The 10120-nt window shown below is 42.1% G+C and overlaps 1 protein-coding gene across 1 annotated transcript in view; it reads left to right on the plus strand.

Annotated features, from left to right (window-relative positions):
• Positions 1-9168, plus strand: part of Avl9 (AVL9 cell migration associated) — a 47572-nt gene extending 38404 nt beyond the window's left edge. Inside the window, exons 13-16 of the mRNA XM_028861525.2 lie at positions 232-349; positions 3661-3714; positions 4141-4229; positions 8875-9168. Coding sequence (XP_028717358.1) covers positions 232-349; positions 3661-3714; positions 4141-4229; positions 8875-8990 — 377 coding nt within the window. The 3' untranslated portion in view covers positions 8991-9168. The remainder of the gene's footprint in view (positions 1-231; positions 350-3660; positions 3715-4140; positions 4230-8874) is intronic.
• The last annotated feature ends 952 nt before the right edge of the window (positions 9169-10120 follow it).

Genomic DNA, 10120 nt, shown 5'->3' on the forward strand with positions numbered 1-10120 from the left:
TTAAGAAAATGAAGTTCTGAGTGATTTAAGTGACTTACCAAAGGCTACATAGCTTCTTAACAGGATTTCTGGAACTAGACTCAGGTTTGCTGACACCTGTAGGCTGTGTCCCCACAATGTGAACATTGAACTGTGAAACTTGAAACTATGCTTTCAGCCGTTATGGTTATTAATCTTCATGCCCAGATGGCTGTGGTCCAGCTCAACTTCTTTCAACCGTTTTCTTGGCAGATAATGAAAAGATGTTATCAGACTATGGAACGGCTTTTGTTGCTGCCTGGAAGAATACTCACAACTACAGGGTATGGAACAGCAATAAGCACCCAGCACTTTCAGAGATAAACCCAAAGTAAGCACATCCTCTAGACTGATGGGATGAAAAATGGTTGCTTTATAAAGAAAGTCTTTCTGTTATTGAGACAGTCTCACTAGGTAGCCCCTGCCTAACCTGGAACTCACTGTGTAGACCAGACTGGCCTCAAACTTAGAGCCACTTGCTTCTGCCTTCCCAGTGCTTGGATTCACCACTCCTACCTGAAATACTATTTTTAATGACACAAGCATTTCATTGGCTATTTTCATTGTATTTTGAACTTTATTTCCTGGTGAGAAATGGACAAAATCAACTTTGTATTCTTTGGGGGCTACAGTTTATTGTTGTTAGCTAAAGTGGAAATGTGACTTAATGGATGCTAGAAAGGATACACATACACACACACACACTTTCCAATGTACAGATTAAACAGTATCAACTTCTAGATGCATCTTCGTAGGGAGGTAGTTTCAGAACATTTTGATGGACACGTCTATCATCTTTATATTATCTCTCAAAATGAATAGGTTTAGGTTGATCGCAGTCCTGGGGGGGGGGATTTGCCCTGGAGGAGGTGGGAATGAGGAGTGGGATGGGGGTAAGGGAAGGGGGTGGGAGGGGGGAGAATAGGGGAACCTGTGGCTGATATGTAGAACTGAATGGTATTGTAAAATAAAATAAATAAAATTTAAAAAAAATGAATAGGTTAACCCTAACTTTGGTGAATTCTTTGGCTGTAGCAAAACCTGTATTGTCATCTGAATATATTTAAAGTTTAAAAGCAGACAATATTTTAGTACCATTAAATGAAAGAACTGAGAGTTCAAAGTAATCTGCCTTGCTAGCTGCAAGGTCTGTGTTCTGAGGTGTGTAGATGGAAACGTGAGCTGGTTTGCCAGGGACAGTTGAGGTGGCTCTACTTACAAGGTGAGCCACCCTAATTGCCAGCTGCCTGGTGTGTGAACCATCTCCATCACTGCATCTGATGCTCTTAACCTGAACCAGCTCTGCAGATCTTAATGCTAGTACATAGGCTTAGCTAGAACGGGCTTTAAAGGATTATAAAATGGTGCCTAGACAAACTGTATAAAGAAACTAAGCTTATGGGGGATGGAAAGCAGACTGGAGTATAGCTGTGCCTGATAGCACGTGCTTGTAATCCCACACTGAAGAGGCTAATGTAGGAGAGTTGTGAGTTGGGCTACATAGCAAGACTTGTGTTCATAAACAGAAAAGAAAACAAGGGTGACTCCAGTAAACATGACAACACAAAAGGGAGAAATCTCCTGAGTCTTCACACCCAGACCAGGAACTACAGATAGCTAAGGACTGCTGAGAACAGAAAAGCAGAAGTCTCCCCAGGGAAGAGCCTCCAGATGGTTATCAGCCCTGAAATCATGTACATACAGTTAACATTATGCAGACTTAAGTTTGTGTGTGTGTGTCTGCATGTGGGCGTACATATATGTATGAATGTATGTATCTGTAACAATTAAAGAAATAGAGGCCATGAACTTGAGAGAGTAAGGCGGGTTACATTGGAAGGATTGAAGGGAGGAAAAGAAAGCAGGTAAACAATGTAGTTGTATTTTAATTTCAGAAAATAAAAAATATTTTTATAAAACTACATATAGAAAACAACAAAAAAAGTTTTGTTTTTACATTTTTAAAACAAAAAGGGGAGAAGATGGAGTACAAAGAGGCCTGTTAGGGTAGTAATTAGGTAATCATGATAGTAGATTTTAAACATTTTCACCAGATTAAAATTAAGAAATGATGGTCTTCATTAATTATCAGGAAGTATAACTTGAAACATTCCAGACTAATTACCATTTTTTGAGATCTGTGACACTTTTTTTCAGCTCCTACAGAGAAATCCTCTAAATTACCGAGCATCAGACACATCCCACTCCTGAAATCAATCCTTTCTGAGAACAGGAAAAAAGACTGATTGGGGATGCTTTTGTAATTTTGCCATGTTTGGTATTGAACTCAGGGCTTTGAACATGTTAGGCAAGTGATATACCAGCTACACCCACAGCATGTGTATGTAATTGGTTAGATGAGTCCTGTGACCTATAAAAGGAAGACCTGTTCTGAAACTGACTTTGACCCACAACACTGCTGTCATTTGAAAAAACTACACAGCATTTTGTAAGTAGCTGTGAGTTTTACTTTCTACATTGCGCTGGACAGAGGGACCTGGGTATAAGACAAGAGTTGTTTATTGACCTCTCTCTTCTGGTCTTAACTGCTTAAGTCAAGTATTTCGTTTGGTTTTAGTTTTAATAAACTGTTTTTCCTTAGGTGTGGCAGAAATAAGTAAGAATAATGTATTTTATACAAAACTACAGTGCCATTTCAAGTTCTGCCTTTTGAGTTGCTTTTATAATAAACTACAGATTTTGCTGATTGAGCAGCAAATTTTTTCATGGCCAAAGACATATATTTACAGGGTGACCAGGATCAAGGTACAGTCATGACTGTGGCCTAAGTCTGTTGTTGGTTGGTCTTAGTCTTTTTTGGGGGGGGGGCGGGGGGGGGGCTGCCACCCAGCTCCCAGATAAATCACACACAGAGGGTTATTCTTAATTATGAATGCCCAGTCTTAGTGTGGCTTAGTTTTTAGCCAGCTTTCCATAACTTAAATTACCCCATCTACCTTTTGCTTCTGGGCTTTTCCTGTTCTCTTACTTCTGTAAATCTTACTCTTACTCTGTGGCTGGCTGTGTAGTTGAGTGGCTGGCCCCTGGAGTCCTCCTCCTTCTCTGGCTCCTAGATCTCTTCTCTCTCATTCCTAGATCTCCCCTTCTGTATATACTCTCTGCCTGCCAGCCCCGCCTATCCTTTCTCCTGCCTCGCTATTGGCCATTCAGTTCTTTATTAGACCATCAGGTGTTTTAGACAGGCACAGTAACACAGAGTTAAACAAATGCAACATTAGCAAAAGTAACACACCTTAAAATAATATTCCCCAACATAAGTCAGTTACTCACCTGATTCCTGGTGTGTTTTTAAGTTGGGTTGATACTTGAGTCCCACCCCAGATGAAGTGAAGGGTGTTGTTAGCACTATGTTGGGGTAGTGTTTGCACCTCCATTCCCTAGCACACGTGTCCACCTCTAACTACGTTCATCTGTTGCACAAGAAAAGAAGGTAGAGCTCAGAACTATTGAGTGCCTTCTTGTAGAGCTCGTATTAGAAATGGTGCATGGGCCCACTGTCAGTCTCAGAGCACTGTGTCCACTTGTGTCTCCAAAATGTTAACTGCAGTTCTTGCGACTGCTCTTTCTTTGCAGCTTCACTGATGATGTACTCACAGTCTAAACTTAAGCTTTGTTTTACAGCCATCCTTTTCAAGGCCAGTACTCCGTGTCAGACATGAAACTCAGATTCTCACAGTGAGTACTTACAGGAAGTAAGAGGAAGTTATTTTGAGTATATGCCATGTGCTTCATTGCCAGTTGGGGATTTTATTTATCTGGCTGATGGACTGTTTAAAATAGTAACCCATTCTGTTGTTCAGCAGCATGTATTTCAGAATGAAAACACTCTGTCCATACACAATAGTATGAAAAAATAACAAACTTAACATTCTTAGTTTGATAACATGCTTTCAGCAAACCATGTCTGTCTAGATTTAACCATACATCTTCATGTCCTCACCTCTTAGCTCTTTTCTGTGATCTTTTAGAACATTCTGAAATTTACTAACAATAATTTTGCTTTTTATTTTTCCAATACTGATTTGGGATGATAATAGAGTGGTTTGGTTGTGGGTGTTCTCAAATGTTTGAGATTTTTAAAAATTGTATTACTTTTCTCAGTTCTGTTCAGAACAGCGAACGTGGCAAAAAAATTGGCAATGTCATGGTCACAACCAGCCGGAATGTGGTCCAAACAGGAAAAGCTGTTGGTAAGGCACACCCTCAGCAGGTGCTGCTGTCATATGTATCTACTTTCTGTCTTCAGTGTGTTGTTCATTAAAGTAAAGTGATAGAGATTTGTGGATCATATAATACAAAGGGGCTTTTTAAATTTTCAGTCTTAGAAATAAGGAAGGGATTTATGTTTTCCAAGTGTACAGGTGAAAGGGACACTAGAGCAGGGACACGACTATAGACTCCCAGAAACTGAGAGGACAGAGGAAGCTTGTGAATAATTTTATGTCAACAGACCTGACAACAAAGATGGACAGAGTCTTTGAAAGACATAAACTAATAAATTTAAAAATCAAAATAGGTCTGGATCTGTTCAAAAGTTAAAACGTGGTGCAAGGTTTCTAATTTAATCCACATCCAATTCTCTCTTCCTCCTCCTCTCTTTCTCTCTCCCTCCTCCCCTCTCCCTCTCTTTCTCTCTCCCTCCTCCCCTCCCCCTCTCTTTCTCTCTCCCTCCTCCCCTCCCCCTCTCTTTCTCTCTCCCTCCTCCCCTCCCCCTCTCTTTCTCTCTCCCTCCTCCCCTCCCCCTCTTTCTCTCTCCCTCCTCCCCTCCCCCTCTCTTTCTCTCTCCCTCCTCCCCTCCCCCCTCTTTCTCTCTCCCTCCTCCCCTCCCCCCTCTTTCTCTCTCCCTCCTCCCCTCCCCTTCTCTTTCTCTCTCCCTCCTCCCCTCCCCTTCTCTTTCTCTCTCCCTCCTCCCCTCCCCCTCTCTTTCTCTCTCCCTCCTCCCCTCCCCCTCTCTTTCTCTCTCCCTCCTCCATCCCCTCTCTTTCTCTCTCCCTCCTCCTCCCCCCCTCCTCCATCCCCCTCTCTTTCTCTCTCCCTCCTCCATCCCCCTCTCTTTCTCTCTCCCTCCTCCATCCCCCTCTCTTTCTCTCTCCCTCCTCCATCCCCCTCTCTTTCTCTCTCCCTCCTCTCCTCCCCTTCTCTTTCTCTCTCCCTCCTCCCTTCTCCCTCTCCTTCTCTCTCCCTCCTCCCTTCTCCCTCTCCTTCTCTCTCCCTCCTCCCCTCCCTCTCTCTTTCTCTCTTCTCTTACTCCGCCCCTCCTTCCTTTTGCTTGTCAAGACAGGGTCTCACTTTGTAGGCTAGATTAGCCTCAAACTCTGGATTCTCCTGACTCAGCCTCCCAGGTGCTGCGAGAACAAGCTTCTCTTTGAAATTCTATTAGACATTTACGGAAGAAATAACGTAAATGCTGTTTCTTTCTTTGTTTGTTTCTGTTGTTTGGTGGTGGTTTTTGTTTTGAGACAGTTTCTCACTGTGTAGCCCTGGCTAACTTGGAACTTATTACGTAGGTAGACCAGGCTGCCCTTGAACTCAAAGAGATCTGCCTGCCTCTGCCTCCCAAATACTGGGATTAAATGTGTGCACCACCACACCCAGCCCCTATTTTTTGTATTTGTAACTTTTTATTTTGATCCAGTTTCAAACCTAGAAACCATAAGTAGTTACCTTTTTTACCGCTTTGACCATACCCAACAGAAGCAACTCAAGGGAGAAGTTTGCTTTGGCTTATGGTTTTAAAGGGTACATACATTCATCAGGTCGGCAAAGTCATGATGGAATTCATACCAGTGTGAGCATGTGGCTGTTCCTTACATCCTAGTGGATCAGGAAACAGCTGGAGCTGGAACTGGAAACATACAATTTCAAAGGCCCACCCAACAACTCACTTCTGCTAAACCACAGGTCCAAAGTCCTATAACCTCCCAAAACAGCTCCACCATGCAGGGACAAAGCATTCAAACATATGAGCCTGTAGGGATACTTTATGTTTAATGCAATAGAAATAACTGTTAGCTAACCCTTATTGAATACAACTTAAAAGGCCCAGTATGAGAATGCCTCTTAGTGGCTTTTTTTAGGCCACCAACCAGCTCCCAAACCAACATGGAGACTTATTATTCTAAATGCTTGGCCTTATCTTAGGTTTGTTTCTTGCTGGCTCTTATAACTTAACCTGTTTCTCTTAGTCTATGTTTTGCCTCAGTCTTTTTACCTTCCTCCCTCCCTCCCTCCCTCCCTCCCTCCCCCCTCTTTCTCTCTCTCTCTGCCCCTTTCTTTTTTTCTTCCTTTTCTTTCTTCCTTCCTTCCTTTCTCTCTCATTTTTTCTTTCTTTCTGTCTGTCTGTCTGTCCTACTTTGACTGCTTATTGTGGCTGGCTACCTAGCTTCTGGCCCAGGGTGTATCCCTCTCTTTCTCCCTTGATCTCTTCTCTCATTTTTCTCCTTGAGCCTAGATTTCTCCTCCTATTTATTCTCTCTGCCCACCAGCCCCACTTATCCCTCTCCTGCCTAGCTATTGGTCATTCAGCTTCTTATTAGACCTGTCAGGTGCCTTAGGGCAGGCAAGGTGAAACAGCAACATATCTTACATAATTAAACAAATGTCACACATCTTTACCTTGTTGACAAAGGCAGCAGAAACAAATGTAACACACTGCCACATAACTAAAGTAATATTCTACAGCATAAACAAATATGACACATCTTTGCCAAGTTAAAATAATATTCCACAGCACTTATTTTTAATAGAAAAATGTAGCTTCATTGTAGACATATGAATCATTATAGTAGTGTTCTGTTTATCCAAAGGAGATCTATTCCAAGAATTCCAGAGAATACTCAAAACTATAGACATGCCATGTTTTTCCTTACACATACAACCTGTGATTAAAACATTAGCATGTAAATTAGCCAAGTCAAAAATTAGCAGTAATAACAGGATGAGATAGATATAACTGTGTATTTTAGTAAAAGTTATATGAATATATTCTGTCACTCAAGTACATTCTCTTTTCATATAAAGAAATCACCTTAAAGCTCTTTGATGTTCAAATTGCCAGCTCCACTGCTCTTGCCCTTAGGGTTACTGGAACATATACACCGTGATACCAAGTATCTTAGTTAGGGTTCTATTGATATAATAATCATGACCAAAAGCAACTTGGGGAGGAAGGGGTTTGTTTGACTTACATGTCCTGGGACACAGTTCATTGAGAGAAGCCAAGATAGGAACTGAAGCAAAGGCCATAAAAGAACATTGCTTACTGGCTTGCTCCATGCCTTCCTTGCTCAGCCTGCTTTCTTATACCATCAGGACCACTTCCCAGGAGTGGTACTACCCACATGGGCTGGGCCCTCCTACACCAATCATTAATCAAGAAAATGCCCTACAAATTTGCCTATAGACCAATCTGTTAGGAACATTTTTTCATTTAAGAATCCCTCTTTCAGGTAGTGGTGACACACATCTTTAATCCCAGCACTTGAGAGACAGAGGAAGGTGGATTGCTGTGAGTTTGAGGCCAGCCTGGTCTACAGAGATGGTTCCAGGACAGCCAGGGCTACACAGAAAACCCTGTCTTGAAAAACGAAAAATAATTGATTGATTGATTGATTGATTCCCCTTTCCAGACATGTCTAGGTTTGTGTCAAGTTGATAAAAACCAACCAGGGCACCAAAGTGATTACCAGGTGACTAGTAGGCAGGAGGCTGCACATGTGTACATAAGACAAAAGGAGATATGAACAGGGACAGAGCTGGAGAATATAATGGACCATCACCACTTAGATCAGCCTGAAATTTCAAATTTCCAAATGATTTATCTCTAAAATCTCCATTGGACATTTATCCACCTGAATATTATTGTCCGAAGATTCAGATGGCAGGGAACTCAAATGCAGAAACTGAAGCCACAGATAGGGAGGACAGCTGCATTTAGTTTTCAGTGTTGCTGCTGCTGCTACTTAAATTGCAACGAAAGTTTCTTCTACACCCCCTTCTCTAATAGCAGTACCTCCAATAATTTCACATTCACAACAGCTTTGAAGAGAATATTCTTTATGACAACAAAGATGTGAGGCCTACAAGGCTCTGTATTTCTTTGTTTAATGTAGCAGTTTTAGATTCTCTTCCAGTATATTACTATCCTTCCAGTATAAGTAGTTACTCTACGTTTAAGGTACTGAGAACATATGACTGTGTGTGTGTGTGTGTGTGTGTGTGTGTGTCTGTCTGTCTGTCTGTCTGTCTGTCTGTCTTTCTGCATGTATATGTATGTGTACAGGTCTTGTGTGTGTGCCCATAGAGGACAAAAGCATGGGATCCCTGGGAGCTGGAATTAAAGGCAGTTGTGAGTTTCCTGATATGGGTGCTAGGAACTGGACGTGGGTTCTCTGGAAGAACAGTAAGTGATCTTAACTCCTGAGGCATCTCTCCAGCCCCGTGTTTGACTTTTTAAGCTCTCCAGATAATTCTGATTTACAGTCAGAGTTACTAGTGCTGCGGCTATAAAATTGTGTTATTAACCCCTACACAGTGCCTAGTGTGGCTCCTATTAAGAAATTACTTGGTTTTCTTTAAAGCATTCCCATGGATAGAGATTATTTTGAACTAAAAATTTAGGTGGTATTTCAGTAACTACATCATTTTACTGTGTTTCACTGAGTTAACCTTATTCATGTTTATTGGACTTTCATTGTCTCTTAACAAAATATTAAGTATAGGCTGGAGGTGTGGTTCAGTATTAGAGGATCCCCTAAGTTCTGTTCCCATCATGCAAAAAAATTCAACCTTTTTATGAAGTTCATCTATTTTTCCTTTGGTCTTCTTTTCACACAGGCCAGTCAGTGGGAGGAGCTTTCTCCAGTGCAAAGACAGCTATGTCCTCATGGCTCTCTACCTTCACCACCTCTAGCCCTCAGAGTCTGCCTGAGCCACCCAGTGGGAAGCCCTGAGTCCAGCAGAGAAGCCGCTTTGTTCTCCAAGGTGTAATGCTCCCTCCCCATCTGCTGCTCCCAGGGTCTCCTCTATCTACAGGTCCAGACCCAGGGACCAAGATGACGAACTGTTTACATGGACGGTTGCACTCTGTCTAAATGAATGTTGCAGGATGCTGAACAGATGAAATCACAACCATAGAAGGAATAGCTTTCCAGGTTGGGGGTTAAATTGACTACTTTGACTTCATTCTGAGCCTAATTAATGTACACAATGAACCTTCTAGTGAATTTTAAGTTCTGAGATTGTACATTTGTTTACTTAGAATTTTTACATATGTATATTTTGTTCTATTTGCTGTTTAAATATTTAGATGGTCATTGTAATTTATATTGACTCAAATTAAGTTATATCACTATTTTACTTTCTCTGAAGTTAGCCCTAAAATGTACTTGTAAAGTGTAAGGACTATGCATTCCAGCCTATTATTACTTTGCTGAGTTCTAGGGTGAACTTTTGTGGGGGCAGGGCATGGAGAGGCCTCTACCCACTCAGTACGTTTACCAGCTCATTTCTTCCCAGAGCTGCGAAAGTCACGAGGGGGAAACTGAGAATAAGACATCATTTCAGATGAATTTCTTTCTGACAAAGTTGATGTGAGGCAGCAAAGATGCCACTCTGCGTCCCTCGTGCTGACAGTGACTGCAGGGAAAGCAGTGGTGGCTCGGCAGCACTGAAGACTTGGCACATGTCTGTAGGACAGTGTTTTAGTGACCCACATGCTGGCATGATCAGCTCCAGTTATGTTGCAGAGGCTTTGTTCTTGTTTTTGTTTTGTTTTGTTTTGTTTTGAGACAGGGCTTCTTTGTATAACAGTCCTGGCTGTCCTGGATCTCACTCTGTAGACCAGGCTGACCTTGAACTCACCAAGATCCTCCTGCCTCTGCCTCCCAAGTGCTAGGATTAAAGGCATGCGCCACCACTGCCCGGCTATGTTTCAGTCATGATCAGCACTTTGTTACCTGAAAATGTGTGCCTTGTTTCTTCTTGTGAATGGTTGTCCATGGGCTCTGGACAGATCTGCAGGCCTTCTCTTAGTCTTACTCTGCATTGAGCCTTTCAAAACTGGGCCTTCCTACTTCCCTGA

The sequence above is a fragment of the Peromyscus leucopus genome, chromosome 3 (assembly GCF_004664715.2).
Source record: "Peromyscus leucopus breed LL Stock chromosome 3, UCI_PerLeu_2.1, whole genome shotgun sequence".
NCBI lineage: Eukaryota > Metazoa > Chordata > Mammalia > Rodentia > Cricetidae > Peromyscus > Peromyscus leucopus.